At 35.8% G+C, this 18,366-nt stretch overlaps 2 protein-coding genes across 3 annotated transcripts in view; one reads left to right on the top strand and one right to left on the bottom strand.

The window, feature by feature from the left end:
- The first annotated feature begins 221 nt into the window (after positions 1 to 221).
- Positions 222 to 13,347, top strand: LOC107042128 (chitooligosaccharidolytic beta-N-acetylglucosaminidase). The gene is made up of 6 exons (XM_015263021.1): positions 222 to 762; positions 5,838 to 6,249; positions 7,351 to 7,971; positions 10,801 to 11,132; positions 12,846 to 12,979; positions 13,064 to 13,347. The coding sequence occupies exons 1-6, from the start codon at positions 602 to 604 to the stop codon at positions 13,291 to 13,293; spliced, it is 1,890 nt and encodes a 629-aa protein (XP_015118507.1). The 5' UTR covers positions 222 to 601; the 3' UTR covers positions 13,294 to 13,347.
- Positions 13,044 to 18,366, bottom strand: part of LOC107042129 (parathyroid hormone 2 receptor) — a 34,107-nt gene continuing 28,784 nt past the window's right edge. For both annotated transcript variants that reach the window (XM_015263022.2, XM_015263023.2), the window contains exons 5-9: positions 16,780 to 17,067; positions 16,612 to 16,703; positions 15,889 to 16,027; positions 13,382 to 13,559; positions 13,044 to 13,263 (exon numbers count right to left, since the gene is read on the bottom strand). In XM_015263022.2, coding sequence (XP_015118508.1) covers positions 13,220 to 13,263; positions 13,382 to 13,559; positions 15,889 to 16,027; positions 16,612 to 16,703; positions 16,780 to 17,067 — 741 coding nt within the window. In that variant the 3' untranslated portion in view covers positions 13,044 to 13,219. The remainder of the gene's footprint in view (positions 13,264 to 13,381; positions 13,560 to 15,888; positions 16,028 to 16,611; positions 16,704 to 16,779; positions 17,068 to 18,366) is intronic.

Genomic DNA, 18,366 nt, shown 5'->3' on the forward strand with positions numbered 1-18,366 from the left:
ACACTTTATCAACCAAGTAAATCCCTGGTTGTTACGTACTACTACGGCAATCCACAATTTGTTCCCATTTAGTACCGTTGAACTTTTCGACGATTATCTCTACACATTGACTGATACTGTTGACAAATTTATTGATCTTTCTTATCTCAGACTATTTGATTGAGGGCGATTATGGCAGTGAGGAAGAGTATTTCCTCATAATCAACACAAAGTTCGTAAGTTTGGTTGACTTGCGCAGGCATCTAGAATCATGCAAAGAAACAGTTTGAAAAATTAGCAGACGTGACAGCTCATATTGAAAGAATACTCTCACACTAACCATTCGATTGAAATATGAAACTTGGAGCAACCATCAGATTCTGTCCAGTGAATTTTTAAAAATTAATTCGTGAATTTTAAATGACTAAAGACAGGAGCTGGAATAGTGAATAAATCAAGTGGTTATTGACACTCCTTTATAAAAAAAAGAATACAAATCGAAAAATTAGCATCATTGGTCAGGTGTATTTGACACAAGTGAGAGATGATGACGTTTGAATAGTAAGTGTACACGAGCATTCCCTCTCCACTTTTAAAAAATTAATTCCCCTCCTCTGAGATCATGGCAAGGCTGGATGGGGACATAAAATCGTATTGGCGACCACGACCCAGAGTTCGTCAGTCAGTTGCCTTAGCGATGGCTCTAACTGGGATGGTTGGCATACTAATAGCTGTCCTTGCGCTTCCGCAGAATAGCGTCGTTGCAAACGGCCAGAAATTCAAGTAAGTGAATTTCATCCAATTTACGCAACTCCAGGAAGTGAAAAAAAACGTACTACCCATTTAAATTAGAGTCCCTTACGTTACTGAGTTGAAAAAAATGATTTTTTTCATTCGAGTGAAATTGGAATTGAATTCTTATTCTTTGAAGTAGACTTTCATATAAACAATGGTCGTGTAAAAATTGCCTTTACTATGCGGATGACATATTGTTGATAGAAAGGTCTCCTTTCGTCCGCGGTGAAAGCAGATAGCCTGAATATAATAAATATAGCAAATACTGGTATATGAAATGGGAAACTCTGTGGATATTTCAGTCGACAGTTTTATCCGTGAACACATCATTGAGAAAAATAATTTACTTCGAATGTGTATCGTGATTCCTTAGTAGACAGACCACGAAAGAGAATAAGGGTGATTATCTACAAATTGTTATTTTCTTGTCCTTCAACTTTTCCAATCTCAAAATGATGAAATAATAATCAAATTTCACTACGGCATTCCACCTTTTCCATAAAATAGATGTCATCCCCTGATCGTTTATTTAGCTCTATATAGCTGAAACCAGCCTAAATGTCACTGCCGTGGCATGTCCTTGTTATGAAATTCGAGATTTTGTCAATGAAACCGAGTAAATGAGTAGTTCAAAGAAAATTTCCTGAACATAGATAATAGGGGGTGTGACTAAGTATACTTTCATGAGCAATTTTCAGAGAAATAACTGTTTTACGCTCATCAGGACGATCAAAAAATTTGTCCCACAATTATAGTACCATTTTTAAAAACTTGAATTCAACTGTGGTCGCATCATTTCCAATGTTTGCACATGACGCACGTACCGAAATTCTGTAATGAAGGGGTAAGGCCCAGTATTTACAACAGTAAAAATCAGAGATTAATCTCTGTAAAAATGAACTAGACACATGTGCACATCGAGGAAAGACTACTCGAGCGATGAAAAAGATAAGTCACAAATTATTCTGACACTACCGTGGTCTCATGATTGTTACATGTCGTGTAATTTCTTAGCTAATTTTTTTTATTAAAAAAGTAACATTCCATTGCCTGAAATTCATCATCTTCAGAGAGCTTTAAATTCAAAGCTGGCGCGAAGTGCGATTAGTTTTTAACACAGAATGTCACAACCGTGGCTGTCAAAACTGTGTCATATACACAAACGTGTGGGAATGAAGTTGTATCATCACTAAGGTATTGAGAAATATGTTTTAGGTGTTTAAATGGTGCAAACTCGGACTAACACCCAGGTGGGTCATCAACAACCGCTGAATAGACCTGTACTGTATCAGAATTGCTTGTTGAAAAAAAAAATCAAAGTGATCTCTGCAAATGGATATGATACTCAAAAGATGTCAAATAAATCAATAAACTCGTTCTATTATCTAAAAATTAAATTCCCTGATTGAAATACGAAGACTTGTCAAGTTTGGTCACCACCGTGGCAGTACAAAATCGGTAACACTTTATTATTCTGAATCTTTTGAAGTTGTAGTAGAGTGATGCTAGGACTACACTCCTGGACCATTATGACATATAGAAATGTAAAAAAATTACCTTACAGATATGTTCAGATTTTCAAAAATGTGCGAGGTGAAAAATCACAATTTGTAGAGAATCACTCGTAAGTCCTTTCTTCATATTTTGTTAAATATAGAATTATCCTGCCGAGTGATTTCATGGAAACATGCCAAGTGTGATTTTCTGCAATGAATCTTGGCAACATAAAAATTTATTTTGTCATTTTTTCTAAAAATCATTTGTTTCCGAGGTAATTTGAAGATGTGAGAGTCATGTTGTGAAATAATAGATAATGAGGGACAGAAATTGCATACAAATTACTCAGCCAATATCTCAAAAACTAGGCGAATTAAACAGAAGTGTCAAAGGACATTTTTGTAGATGAGATGAACATTTCTTGTGAGAGAGGTTTTCTGATAAAATTCGTCGTTCGTGAAATTTTTCTCTAAATCTAACAGTTTCAGAGGTTTTTACTTGATCATCTGTATGTATGGAAGGTTTAAACTTATCGCGTGTTATCAACCACTTCTGTACGACTCCTTTTACTGCATTCCATGATGTTATTAGAGAGAATGGATAATTTCGAAAACAGTAACACATAATAACGCGAATTCTCATATGCTTTTAGTGATACCGCGAGACCCTTTATGAGACAAAATTTTGAAAAGATGATGTCGATCTCAATGATCATGAAAATCGTTGCTCTCATCTGGGACATTCCATGTCAACTCAGCCACCCCGGATTTTTTTTTGTCTAGAAAAAATTATTTGATTGCCGCATTTCGAACTACTATATATAGACAGTATTCCTGCCAAATTTCATTGCCTCATGATTTTTTGTTTCTGAGATAATGACTACCAAACTTTAAATTTTCAAAAATTCATAACTTTTGAATGGCGCATCCGATTCGAACAAATAAAAAAAGAAAATTTTTGTTTTCGTTCATACTTTCAGGAAAAAAATATTCCATAGCCGTGAAGAAGCTTCTACACCTAAATTGCGATGAATTTTTACGTTTTTATTTTTTTTCGGCTGTAGGGCCGTCCGGTATTCGATTGGAATATTTTTTTTCTCATACAGGACGTCTATATATGATGTAAAAAAATACGCCGTCGTGGGAGAGACAACCAGTGCACTGGAGAAAATTTTTGTTTCCTAAATGTTCGTGTTTTTACTCCTTCTAGGAGAACTGCCTTGTTTTTATTGAGAAATTGATATTTCAATCCATACCTTTGATGAATATGAGTTAGAAAAGAGATGCGTCACGATGGAAAAGAGAAAAAATGCGTCGGGATAAAAATTTTCTTCAAAACTTTTGCGTCTTTTCACTTTCTATGAGAGCTATACTGTATCATCATCATCGGAAGTTCGGCGAATAATGACAAAACAAATGAGAAAAGAATCATCTATGTCACCGATGGAGCTGCACAGCATTACAAGAATCGTTACCAAATGGCTAATCTTTTGCATCACAAGACTGATTTTGGAATAGATGCAAAGGCCCATGCAACCGCACACGGTAAAGGAGCTTGTGACGGTGTGGGTAGTGTTTTCAAAAGAGAAGCGAGACGTAGAAGCTTGCAAATCATCCATGGTGAACCCATCCTGACGCCAGATGCTTTGTTTCGATGTCAAAAGAGAATTTCAAAGGAATTGATGTTTTTTTTCACCAAGGACGAACATGAGAATATAAAAACTGAATTGAGAGAAAGATTTGATAGTGCCAAAGCTATTCCAGCCATTCAAAACACCATTCAAAAACACCAATTGTTAATGAAACGGTATTCGGCTGTGGAAAATCAAGAAGTTTTTCCGAAACGAAAACAAACAACAACAACAAAACGGAAAGCACTTAGAAAACAGTAATCGTGATGAATAGATGTATAGTAAATCAGTGCAATTGGGCAAGTGGTAGTTGGAGACGGTAAATAATAGCCTCTTATTGTAAAAATGTAAAAAGGTCGTTACAGTAAAATAAAACTTGTTTTTCCATGTTTCGCACTTCTTTAGATGAGTACTTTGTCTTTCGAAAGAGGTTTATAATGTTGTTGATAGTCCCTCCCATCTAGCAGAAGGGAAAACTGTCTTGAAAGGTGAAAGAAGTAAAAAAAAGATTTCCAAGGAAGAAAAAAAAGAGAAAAGGAGAAAAAATGAGAAAATTGCGAAGAAATCACATTTTTCTGGTGTCCTGCTTGTCTCTTCTATGATGGCTTTCCTTTTCATCGTTATGAGTAAAAAATATTGATTGACACGTTTGCTTCTTTGGATAGCTCTCATAGATAGCGAAAAAACTCAAAAATTTCAGAGAAAATTTTTTTCCCGACGCATTGTTTCTCTTTTCTATCGTGATGAATCTCTTGCCTAACTCATATTCATCAAAGGTATGGATTGAAATATCAATTTCTTAATAGAGACGAGGCAGCTCCCCTAGAAAGCGGAAAAACACGAAAATTTAGGAAACCAAAATTTTCTCCGGTGCACTGGTTGTCTCTCCCATGTTGGCGTATTTTTTTTACATCATATATAGACGTCCTCTATCAGAAAAAGAATATTCCAGTCGAATACCGGACGGCCCTGTAGCCGAAAAAAAATAACAACGTAAAAATTCATCGAAAAAAAGGTGTAGAAGATTCTTCACGCCTATGCAGTATTTTTCCCTGAAAGTATGAACGAAAAAAAAAATTTTCTTTATTTATTTGTTTGAATCGGATGCGCCATTCAAAAGTTATGAATTTTTGAAAATTTAAAGTTTGGTAGTCATTATCTCAGAAACCAAAAATCATGAGACAATGAAATTTGGCAGGAATATTGTCTATATATAGTAGTTCGAAATGCGACAATCAAATCATTTTTTCTAGACAAAACAAAATCCGGGGTGGCTGAGTTGACATGGAATGTCCCATCCCCAAATAGGCAGTATCGACTCGTCTTGTGATGACTCCGAGTCAATTTATCTCATCTCGCTCTCAAGTTTTTCATGTTTTTTATTGTAAAATCTCGATTTTTTTCTCCGTTTGTCTCGTCTTGATTTTCAACATATAAAAATGGTGAAAAACTGGAAACCGAAATGATAATCCTTCCAAAGTATTGTCTCGTGATGTCTCGTGAAATGTCTCGCGGTATCACTACATGCTTTGAAATATCAAATTTCTACAATGTTGAGTGATTTCATAGGCAAATTCCATGAGTTTTCAGTTTTTTAAATACATATCAGGTCCAAAACACCATGAGAGTGCGCAGTCGGTAATTCTGGTATAAGGAGCAACAGGCTTGTTTATCAGACTACACACCTAGGCTTGAAATTTTCTCCTGAAATCGCTCACCATCGAGACAAGTATGCAGTAAAGAGAAATATGAAGTTAAATCTACTACACTTTATTACTCCGCCCCAGAATTATTTACAGTGAAAATGCTTTATTACTACAGCAGAATTCCTTGAATTAAAATGTTTTTTGTTACAAAGTATTCCTTTCAACTTTCACTTTATACATTTAATAAATTAACTACTGAATCAAAAACAATAACTTACTTTGTGCATCAGTTCGCCTTGGCATTATGAGTGTGACGGTGGTTTATGCAAAAAAAAGGAGTTAACGATAGATGTGGAGGCTCCACAGTCGTTGGAGGTCTGTCAGCTTTTTTGCGGCGAAGGAGGTGCACTCTGGCCGAAACCCACCGGTCACCTATCTTTAGGAAACTATGTGGCTCATTTGGATCCTGAGAGGATTAGCCTGCGGGGGATCTATGAGAGATCTCCTGCTGGACACCTCCTTCATAGGAACATTCAACTTTTGAAGAGAAATGTTAAGAAAATTGGAGGAGCACTTGTTAAGAGTGGCGGATTGGCTTTAGGAATTGAGATCGCTGGGATAAAGAACACTTATGATACAAGGATTACAGTAAATACGAGAGAGAATTACACCCTACACATCCATCAGCCGGATAGTGAAAGAGTAAGTATTTTCGCTGCTACACGGAAAGAATATAAAATGAAAAATTACTATGTGAAAAATTTTATCTATTTTAACTGAATTTTTGAGATGTGAAATTTCTTTTTTACTATTTGACATAGTAATTTTGAATAAAAGAAACAGTATAAAATGCGCGGACGAAAAAATGATATTTAAGAGCATGTTAAACACTTTTCTTTAAAGGAATTTTTACTATTGAATGAACGAAAAATTAATGAAATCGTATGAATTTTTACTATACTACATCGTAATTTTTTTTACGTTTTAAAATTTAGATTTATACTCTCGCGTCTCCGACATTTCCCTCTACGAAATAGCGGAAATTACTCTGTTGACTAGTATAAAAATTGCAGCGGGTATTTGGATCGTCGATCGTTTAAATTTCTTGGTATCCCCTTCCTCTGTTGACAACGCAATCGACCGGGTGGTGAGTGAGTGCCCTACGTAAACGTGTTGAAAAAAAATAAAAATCCTCCCATTTCCATGGACAATTGTTATGAGGTTTCTAATATCTAGCAACTTTTATCTAAAGTTAAACAACTTTTTTCTCTGTGATTGAAAAAAAAATTGAAAAAAAACTCTCTCCTTTCTCCTCTTCTACGAATATTCGTATTGGAAGAGGGGAAGGAGGAATTTTTTTATCACGAAAGTAAAAAATCATGCTTATTCTCATAAACTTTACTAGTGAGAAATGAAATTTTCTCACTAGTAAAATCAGAAGTGATAGCTCACCTTCTAAGCTATCACTTTCAACTATACCGACTCGCAGTTTTTACTATGTTCCACAGTAATTTTTTTATGGACTCCATCATATTCTAATTCTGTCACCAGTATTTTTCAACCGCCGCGTCGTGATTTTTCATTTGTCCTCAAAATTACTATGTTAAACAATAAATTTTAATGTTTGGCGAGCATGGTTCTTTCGAACATCACAAGATGATCTGATTAGCATTTTGAACTTAATCTGTTACTCATTCTCGCAAGAGGTAGAAGATTTGACATTGTTTTTTCTGATAATAATTTCTGGAATAATCTCTTCACTCGATGATTCATTCTCATGCCAAATTGATTTAAATTAACCAGTTGATGGCAAAGATCCTCGCGGACACTTACTTTGGTGCTCGCAATGCATTGGAAACTCTCACCCAATTGATTGTCTACAATGATTTTCGTAATGAAGTCCAAATGGTGAGAGATGTCTACGTAATTGATGCTCCTGTCTACCCCTACCGAGGAATCCTCCTCGACACCAGCCGTAATTTCGTGGATAAAATCACAATCCTTCGCACGATTGAAGCCATGGGAATGTCCAAATTGAACACTTTCCACTGGCACATAACAGACTCTCACAGCTTCCCCTACTCCAGCAAGAGTTATCCAAATCTACAAAGGTATGGAGCATACTCTCCCGTCAAAGTCTACACAGAAGAGGACATCAAAGAAATCATTGATTTCGGACTCATTCATGGGGTCAGGGTGCTCCCAGAGTTCGACGCCCCGGCGCACGTGGGCGAAGGGTGGCAGTGGGCGGGGGACAATGCCACAGTTTGCTTCAAGGCTGATCCTTGGAAGAACTATTGCGTTGAACCCCCCTGTGGACAATTAAACCCCACAAGTGAGACCGTGTACGAAATTCTTGATGGAATTTATAGGGATATGATCGAGGACTTTTCTCCCGACATCTTTCATATGGGAGGAGATGAGGTAAATAGTTATTTCCCAGTATTTCGATAATGCAACCTTTAGAAGAAAATATCAAAAGACAGGCTGAAGGCCCTCGGGCGATGGCCAGTCACAAACCCCTTGCGGCAAATCACTTTAAAAATAAATAAAAATATCAAAAAACATTCTATGATCGGAATTTAATAAACTGCAAAAAAATCCCTCGATATTCCCTTGCGCGTCCAAAGAGATGAATGTGGTACAATGTAAAGAAGCATGTTGCTTTTTTTATTCATTAAGATTTCCCGGCCGTTGAATTTGAAATTTTGTCAATAGTGAGCAGATTTCAGTAGAGAATGTCTAGCAGTTTTTCATATTGAGAATTTTGTCAACTTTTTGTAAAAAGTCATTGATTTGGATAATTTGTTTTTACTACTCGAAATCAAATGCTAAAAAAATGTAATTTAAAGCCATGCTAGGTTTTTGGTTTTTAATTTTTCTAAATCACTCTACCCCGAGTGGAAATTGTGTCAGGTGCACATGCAGTACGATCAGAATTTGATCCAGTTTTCGAAGGGTTCGACTGATCAGGTGATTTCTGATGAGAACCTGATCAAATTTGGATCCAGTGGATCGAATTAAAAAAATTGCGGGTGAGTTCAGATTAAGTTCTGGTCAGGTAGGCACAATCAGGTAACGTTTGACGAGAACCTGATCCAGTTGTGATCCAGTAGATTGCATTCCAAAATCTGGAACCGTGCTCAGATCGAATTCTGATCAGGTAGACGCGATCTCACTCTTAGGTCAGGCTACCGAAACCCAATTTGATCCAATTCGGATTTGATGCACTTGATTTTCACTTGAACGGGGTCAATTGAAGAAAAAATGACAAGGTTCGGATCCGGTCCACTTCATCTTAATTTGAACAAACGTATTCCGAGAATCGGATTTTTAATATCATTTCTCAATTTATTTATCAAATAGCTTTAATTAAATGGACGGGGGGAGGGAGAGATGGTGACGACAATATATATAGTAGAAGTATCAAACTTACAAGAAAATTACCTTGAGTAGAAAAAAATTCATCAATCTTCCATCTGTTCATTAGTATTATGATTATTAGAATTATTATTCATTAATGAAATGGATTCAATTTTTACTAAACAAATTTTCTCCTTCAAGATATATGCGCAAATCCGCGAGATTATGAATAATTTTAAAGTCAACAAATACCCAGAAAACAGCGTCCACTGAATAATAATAGCGCGATAGTCTATAGTGGTGAGGGTTAGTAATCGTAGGGTTTCCGCTTCGATCCCCAGCATTGTCAAAAATCATAAGGTTTTTTCAGCGGTAATTACAGTAGGGATTCATTAAGAGAGCCGATCTTCAGTGAAACAAATTAATTATCTTGTGTTTTGAATTAATTATCATTAATAATTATTACTGATTTCGATGAACAGGTCATATGGTTTGAATAAGTTTGGCTTGATCAAATCCAGAACCGTCATGTCTGCTCAAGGGCCGTATTCTCGACGTTCGTGAGTAATGAATAAAATGAATGTAATGAATAAGTAATGAATAAATAGTAAAAATCAAAAGCCCAGCTTGGCTTTAAATAACATTTTTTTAACATTTGATTCCGAGCAGTTGAAAAAACATTGTCAAAATTGGTGACTTTTTACGAAAAGTCGCCAACAAACGCGTTTTTCGAAACGTATCCACTGGACTATACATAGTAAAAGGGGTGGATCCATATGCTATATCTCTCCATTGCTTATAAAATCATCTCGAGAATCATAGATTTTAGGTGAAAATAATGAATATTCCTTTTTGTACTTGATAGAGATTACTACAGCTAACGGTAGTTTCTTTTCAGCGATTTTTGATTTTTCAAAAAATTTCACTTTTTCCGCTTGAATTTTTATTGTTTGAGAAAAAGGTGAAATAATTGAATTTAATCATTAGCACATACATTACTTTCAAATGTGTGAAACCGAAAATTCAAATCCTAATTATGAAATTCAATTATCTCACCTTTTTCTCAAACAATCAAAATTCAAGCGGAAAAAGTGAAATTTTTTGTAAAATCATAACTTGCTGAAAAAAATCTAATCGCTCTAAAAATTTTATGAGAGCTTGGTCTCATGTACTCCTTCTTAAAGAAGGCCATCGGAAACATGATATTTCTTTCATTCCGGATTTGACGTGGAATTGCTCTCGTATCAACTAACTTTATCTCCTTTAATTATTCTGCGGCGGCACATTCTAGCCAATCCCTCTCCTCCTCCGTAATCATCGCTAAATTACAGAATCCCGTCCTCCCTTTAATCACGCGCCGTAATGTTTTAATGCTCCCAAAGGTTCTAAATTTAAGAACCCCAGAGTTTCTATTTCGAAAATCTTCGGGTTCTTATTCAAAAAACCCCAGATTTCTTACTTTAAAGACCAAATGGTCCAGTCGTTCTTGATTGAAGATTCCAAAGGTTCTTAATTCAAAAACTCAACGATTCTGGATTTGACAACTGTTCTCACTGAACTAAGAACGTCCTTATTAAGGAATTACAGATTTTTACATTAAACAAATTAAATAACTATTTCCTGTACCTCAGTACGATGCTTTCAAGAACCCCAAGTTTCTTAAATTCGGTACTGTGATTCTGGATATTAGAATCCTTTCTTCTCTATGTAGAGGAGCTCTTTGATAGTTGAAAATCACTCATTAACACAATGATTTTTAAATTACACTATTCCCTATTGAAGTCACGAATTCCCACAGCACCCAAACAATGACAGGATATATCTCATTTCGACCGTCTCAATATAGTGAAAAATAATTTCTATTACATTACTCTTATTTCGTATCGCCAGGTAAACATCAACTGCTGGAACTCTTCGTCTGCTATTCAAGAGTGGATGTTGAAGAAAGGCTGGAATTTGTCTGAGTCCAGTTTCATCGATTTATGGGCCACCTTCCAAGAGCGAGCCTATCAGAAACTGAAGCTGGCTAACAATGGGAAGGATATTCCGGTTATTCTCTGGACCAGTGGGCTTACAAGTGAGAGTAATATCCACCATTTGGATCCTAATAGATATATAATTCAAATTTGGACGACGGGGAGTGATGCTACTATTGGACGACTGGTTAAGAATAATTTCAGGATGATCTTCTCCAATTATGACGCACTTTATCTCGATTGCGGGTACGTGAATGTATTTTTAGATGGTTTTAGGAGTTTAATGATTTACGATTGGGTTTGGAGGTGAATTCAGTGGGAATGAACAAAGGACATCGACAGGAACAGAAATTTGAAAATTATTCTGGGTCCGTATTGAAAACGAAAAAAATCGACGGAATGGTATTTCTAAAGAATTTTTGGACTGAGAAAAGATATGATTTTTTCCATGAACACCATAGGAGATTTTTGAGGACTAAGACGTCTCTGCATCTCACTTTTCGTACCACCGGGCGAGAGAATTCCAGTTACATATTTCTCTGAAACGAGTGATACGAGAAGAAAATGTCAAAAGGTTTTTACAAACATCTTTGGACTTCAAAGAATAGTAGATCAAGAGATAATTCTTAAAACTAAGTCGTCTGGAATTTTTTAATTCATGTCTTTCAACCATCCCTGATAGTGTTTTTTGGGAAATTTCTCCGTACGTGGGCTTCATCGTCAAACGGTTTTATGAATAATTACTGCACTCTATAAATCCCAGACAAATTCAGTGTAGGGAGATAATGAAACTTTCATCTAAATTCCTATCGAACAAATTGTATTGTCGATACCTGTTGGAATTTCTTTGTAGTATGTTTGCATCATACTAGTGGAGCGAAAGTTCATTTCTGCATATTTTTTATGGTAACACGCTTCTTGATCTGCGGACAAAATCTCCGCGACAAAATGTCCGCAACAAAATTCCCAAATGAAAAAAAAACTGAAGACAATTTCTCCAGCGACAATTGTATTGTTGCCATCTGATCTGCCGCCAATTTATTCTGGTACATTATATCTGTCGATAAATTCATGCGTCTGATATTTCATGTGTTTACAATTTCGGGTGATAAACAGTAAGTAGCGAGGGTTCTCGATAACCCTCTCTCTTTTCGATTGCAATCAAATTCACTACTTCACAATGTTTCCCCATTTGTATAATCACTGATAGCCGCGTTACCTCACACGAAATTTGCTTTTAATTCACTATTATACAAATTCAGTATTATGAAATTTGCATTTAATTTGATTTTAGTTCAGTATTATTTGTAATTTTATAGAATGGTTATAATGTAGATTTATCAATCGTAATAGCGGGCTCCTATGAATCGGAGGGAACTTGTTTGCTGAAGTGACGAAAGCATTGTAATTGTATGTAAAATGTGAATTATCGAATTGAAAATTGCGAATTAAATGGTATTCCTGAATTCTACGTCACTTTTTTCTTTTTTGCACTTGATATTGGTTCAAAAGAGGATGAAAGCTGAATGAAAACTCCGGCAAATTTGTCGGTGGTTATTTAGTACCTCGAGGATAATGAATGTGGGAGAAACTGTCGGTGGAAATATTGCCAATGGATAAATTGTGGTCGGTTATTTTGTCGCAGAAATTTTGTCCGCGGATCAGAAGTAACAGAACGTTTTTTATGTTTCATGTCACTTTATAGAGGCCTCAAGACAATAGGTCGCCTGGAATTAATTACGCAATTACCTAAAAATACAGGAATTGTAGGAAAATAATGTCAGACGATATTTCCTGCACCCAACAAAAGACCCCACAAAAATTCTTTTGATAAGCATTGAAAGAGTTTCATCCCTTCATGTAATTCTGTTAGATTTTAACATCCCCCCATTTTTCAAAAAGAATTGAAAATATTTATGATTTACCCAATAGTTCAATCATCAATAATTTCTTCCCTAGCTTCAGCGCATGGGTAGGTGAAGGCAACAATTGGTGCACCCCCTACAAAGGCTGGCAGAAGATATATGAGAACTCCCCCTTACAAATGATCAAGTCGCAAGGATTCGATGACTCGAAAAAACATTTAATTCTCGGTATTCAAAATTTTTATAAATCAATCTTTGTTTCCAAATGATTAAATGTTATCTCAAAAATAATTGATGATGATGTAATGACAGGTGGAGAGGCAACATTGTGGACCGAGCAGGCGGACAGCGCGTCGATAGACTCTCGACTGTGGCCAAGATCAGCAGCAATGGCTGAAAGACTCTGGAGTGAGCCGGGGTCCTGGATCCATGCAGAACAGAGAATGCTCAGACATCGTGAACGTCTAGTCAAACGTGGAGTGTTTGCTGATAGTCTGGAGCCCGAGTGGTGTCTGCAGAATCAGGGAAGCTGTTACGCTTAATTCTATGTAATTAACTCGACCATTAATGTACAATTAATTAATTAAATAATGTAATTTTCTCATTAAATTTACAACATTGATATATTACTGTTGGCGTTATTTGCTCTAATACTTCTTTGGCTTCTTTCTCCGGGTTTTCCGAAGTTTCTGTGAGTCAATATGAGAGAATCGGCACCTCGTCGAGATCGCTGAGCCCTCCAGGCTCGTCTCATTTCAGCGCGCACTTCACCGTTCATCAGACAGTAGAGAAGAGCCACAAAACACCCCTGTGTAAATATTTTATCGGTTACCGGTCAAAATAATGTTTTTTTTTAAAAACTGCGCCAAGAAAAAGTTTTGTTTGGTTCTTACTAGGAAGTAGAAATTTTTAAAAAATACGAAGAAATGAAAAAGAAAGCCAAGTCAGCAATGTCGAATAAACGAAAATAGTGCACAATCAGATTTCTATAAGAGAAATTGTTTCAAATCGAATGAGGATTTTAAAAAAATTCTTGATGAAATAAAAAATTAGTAGAAGGAATACTAACGTCCTTGGCGCGGATCAGAAGATGGACAATTAGATTGATACTAGACAATGAGTTGAAAAACTCCGCGCCAAGAACGTTGGTCCTCCTTTTACTAATTTTTTATTTCATCAAGAATTTTTTTCTAATCCTCAATTTCTCTTATAGAAATCTGTTTGTGCACTATTTTCGTTTATTCGACATTGCTGACGGAGCTTTCTTTTTCATTTCTTTGTATTTTTCAAAAATTTCTACTTCCTAGTAAGAACCAAACAAAACTTTTTCTTGCCGCTGTTTTTTTACAAAAACATTTGTTTTGTTTGTTTAGGGAGATTTCATTATTTTTTTCAAAATAAACAAGGAATCGTTTTTATATCCTGTAAATTCTTTCATTTTCAATTCAATTCGGCTCACTTATTTTTCACACGATAAATCATCTTTCCAATTAACAATTGAAGTAAAACAAATAGTTCTATTCCACAGTCGTTATTTGCGCCGACTTTTAATTATTTGTTCAAGATTTTCCGACTGAATTTGCTTCTTTGAGAATTCATTTGTGCACGAAACTTGATTGAAAAATATCTGTGGAATTCATCATTCGGGCACCATATTCAATTTGTAAATTCCCGGGCTTCCCTCCTTGGTGCATGTGGTTGTATTGCACTGCTACCAACTCCGTAACAAAAAAATGACAGGAGTTGATGTGAAATGCGAGAATGTGCATATGAATCCGTTGCTATGCGCGTATCTTTTTAAATATTGCTTCGAACAAAAAAATAGTTACATCAATGAGAAGCTTGTGGCCAATTTATATAATGTAACGAAGAGTATTTTTCATGTAGCTCGTCACGTTTATATTTTATTTAATGGATATGATTCGGAGGTAGTGGAGGGGGTAGTTGCTTCGTGTATAATACACGGCAGCGATCGACCTGATGTTGTGTACAATCAGAGTCAAAACTTTTCTTGGCCGATACGCTGCCGCGTATCTTGATACGTAAATTTCAACACACAGATTTAACACATCCATTTTCAGCACTTGACAATTTAAGGATGCTTAGCCATTTACAGCAAATCTTATTTTTTCATGTTCAAGGAAAATTCGATAATTTTTTTGGCTGATAGCAGAACATATGAATTCATATGTTCTGCTATCAGCTTAAGCTAATTTCTTTGATGTTAAAAAAAATTAATCGCAATAGTCTCGCCAGAAATAAATGAACAAATTTTTCCTTATATACGGGCTCTTATGGGATTTATGTTGAAATTTATAATTCATCCACTATAAGACTCTAAAAATAGAAATAAAAATAGAAGGTAATGTGCAAAACTATACTGAATCGAATGGCCAGAAAAAAAATTTCTGTACTGCTTCTCACGATTTCTCGTCTGGGAATTGGCATTGCATACTTCCCAAACTAGAAAACTTGAAAATCACTACAAAAAAATCGTATCCCGGGCTGCTGCGATGGGGTTTTTTTACGCGTCCTCGCCTTCGGCTCGGTCGCCAACGCGATACGAGTAAAAAACCCCTTCGCAGCAGCCCGGAAAAATACTATTGGGGTACCCGTGCGAAAAGAGGAAATATTTGAAAGATTCTATCCCATATAAGCGCATCTTAGCGCATGCGTTTGGTGCATTATGTCCACTTAATTTCTAAATAATAAACGTGGGTTGGTGGATTGAAATTTTTATCAAGATAAAGGGAATAACTTCATCTCTCAGTTGAAAGAAAAACACAATTTTTTTTGAATACTCGCGATTTTGGATATACATCCTTAAAATATCATATATGATAAATCTATTTCATTAAAAGGTTACAAAATCTCCCTGTAGAACGTGCTGGCAGTTGCATGCCTGTCACAAAGATAATAAATTACAGCAGATCCATTCTCGGAAGCTTACTATCAATGAAATTCGTAGCATTAAAAAAATAAAAAGACTAGTGATGCTAAAAGTAACGGTCATATGTCGTCTGTCGGATAGGCTCGAATCGCATGTTTTAAATTTTTCTTGAATCTTGTGGGGTTAACGGTTCAGTTTACAGTGTTTAATCTTGGAAATTGTTCTAAATTAACAATAAAAAAGTTACCTGGAACGAAGCGAATAATTGATCACAAAACAGCCAGATGAGTTCCACCTGATGATCGTGATGGTAAGACAATCCTAGAAAAATAGTATAATGGGCTCCGAAGAGGGGAACCAACACCAGTGTCGACTTAGCCCATCTCCTTGAATAGAAAATAATCTGTGTTTATTGGAGAAAATGCGTAAGTAAAAATTCAGTGAGAGGAAATCACTTTCCGCGAGCGACACCTTTGTTATTTGTGAATATATCTTGAGAAAGAAGGATTCAAGAGATTTGATCACGATCTTTTGTCAAATCAAAATTATCAAATGGTTTTGATTATTGTTCTGTTAGATTAATCAGAAATCATTGATTGAGAATTAATGTATATCATCTCAAGACCATTATTCCATTATTAATATTATTATATTCATCACTGGAATGGCTGATTCCAGTGCAAAACGTCAAGAAACTTTTGTGTCGCTGGTAAAGTAGTTCTCTGAAAAAAATCGGTTGATGATTTCTCCTGACATGACAACGCACGGAGATAAGCATCTCGTTACGCAGTTCTTCATTGATATTATTTTTTGTCAGTCCAGCCGTAAGGCAGCGATTCCGTGAATCACTGCTTACAGCAGTTATGACAAAAAGTATTGTTCATCATAGGGCCTAAAAAAAATTTTTTTTTTCGCTCTAATGACGAAAAATACTATTAATTTATTCAATTATGAAAAAATGAATAATTACCCATAATGCATTTTTTTCCGTTGTAAGTGCACCGATGTCTTCATTTTTATCAATAATACTCTCACGATATTCAAGAAAAGAATAAAGTTCAACTGAAAAGAACGGCAAATCAATCCGATATAAAAACAGAGGAATTGGTCTGGAATAATTGGGAAATTGACTAATTACCAGGATGGACACCATGATGGGAATTCGAATGATTAAAAAAAAGTAGGGGTTATTATTGGTTGTCCAGCAGAGTGTGTCTTCCATCAGAACTCGAATTACAACCCACGCCCCAACTACAATTGCTGGTAATCCCCAACCGAGGATTATATACACAGTTATTGCAGAGGTGTCAGCGCAGAATGCGAGAAAAACGAGATTGTGTAGATAGAGTCCCTCCATGAAGATCCAGGCGTAATTAGCGACGATGAAGTACTGCCAAGCGCTTGTGATTACTTTGCAGACCCAAATCTGTTGGGAGTAAGAATCACCAAACTCTTTCATTTACTTTATTTAGAAGTTAATGCGTAGAACAGTTTTCCTAGAATGCAATGATTTCGTTGATGATTATTTTGACTGAGAAACGAAGGAGTTCAAGTCAAAAAGTTACATTTTTCGGGAGAAACTTTTCCCTAGACAGAAAAGATTCCTCAACTTTTTCTTGGGGTATCCCCGATCAGTAACACCATATCACAATTAAGAATTGAGATGAGTGATATAACGTAAGAAAAATTCATAGGGGAGACAGGGATGGCTATCAATCTTCCGATTCTTAAATATTAAAAGAATTTCCGACTTACATTGATCACGGTTTAAATGTACTAATCGAAATTTCCAATTGATGATGAATTAAATATTTACAAATATGAAACTAGAAAATTTCTATCAAGTAGATAATACTAAATTTCTTACCGACGGCGGTGGCTGTGTGGTTAAAGTGTGGGATTGGCATGCGGGAGACCCGGGTTCGATTCCCGGCTGGGGGGGCCAATCGTAAAGACCCGAAAGGGTATACGAGAAGAAAAAAATACTAAATTGCTTATAAGGGATTTCCGATTATCCAAATAATCGTCACTCTTCTTAATTTAATTACTGATTAATGAATAATTTGAAATTTGACTATTTAAGTTGATAATTACTTGAATAATTGAAATTTAAAAGTGATATTAACTAATTGACTACGTGATAATTTAATAGTAATTATTATTTATGGATATGGTTATCCCCGAGAGGAGAGCGACATAAAGTGGGATAGTCGGGTCAAACGGATAGCGAAGTAATATTGAGTAGGGAAAAGAGACAGAGGGTCAGAAAATAAAATCAATTCATCACCAGTCAATAAAAGGAGTAGAGACGACGTCAAAAAATAATTGCTTTGCAAATCCTCATTTTTGATAAATGTGTACCCAAAAAAAACATACTGATACAAATGGATGTCGATTTGATTCTAGTTGATTTTCGATCTATTTCAAGTCGAGTGACTCGGACTCCATTAATCCCAATGTCGGGCCTGATATACGCCGAAAAGTGGATTATTTTAAAAAGAAACGTGTCAAGCCGAAATCAGCTTGAATCAATCCGATAAATCGATTTTTCGGTTTGATTCAGTTTGATTTTCGGCGTGATTCAAATCGATTTTTCGGTTTGATTCAGGTCAATTTTTCGACTCCATTCAAGTTGATTTTTCGATGTAATTCATGTCAATTTTCAAGCCGATTTTTTTGGCTTGATCCAAGATGATTCTAGACAGCTATTCATGGGGGGGGGGGG

This window comes from Diachasma alloeum, unplaced genomic scaffold (genome assembly GCF_001412515.2).
Source record: "Diachasma alloeum isolate Michigan unplaced genomic scaffold, Dall2.0 Dall_scaffold_00422, whole genome shotgun sequence".
Taxonomy (NCBI): Eukaryota; Metazoa; Arthropoda; class Insecta; order Hymenoptera; family Braconidae; genus Diachasma; species Diachasma alloeum.

Bases quoted from the DNA above. Each gene is read 5' to 3' on its own strand.
- LOC107042128 (XM_015263021.1), top strand. From the start codon at position 602: ATGGCAAGGCTGGATGGGGACATAAAATCGTATTGGCGACCACGACCC. The intron at 763-5,837 runs GTAAGTGAATTT...TTTGTGCATCAG, and splicing joins GCAAACGGCCAGAAATTCAA to TTCGCCTTGGCATTATGAGT. The intron at 11,133-12,845 runs GTACGTGAATGT...TTTCTTCCCTAG, and splicing joins GCACTTTATCTCGATTGCGG to CTTCAGCGCATGGGTAGGTG.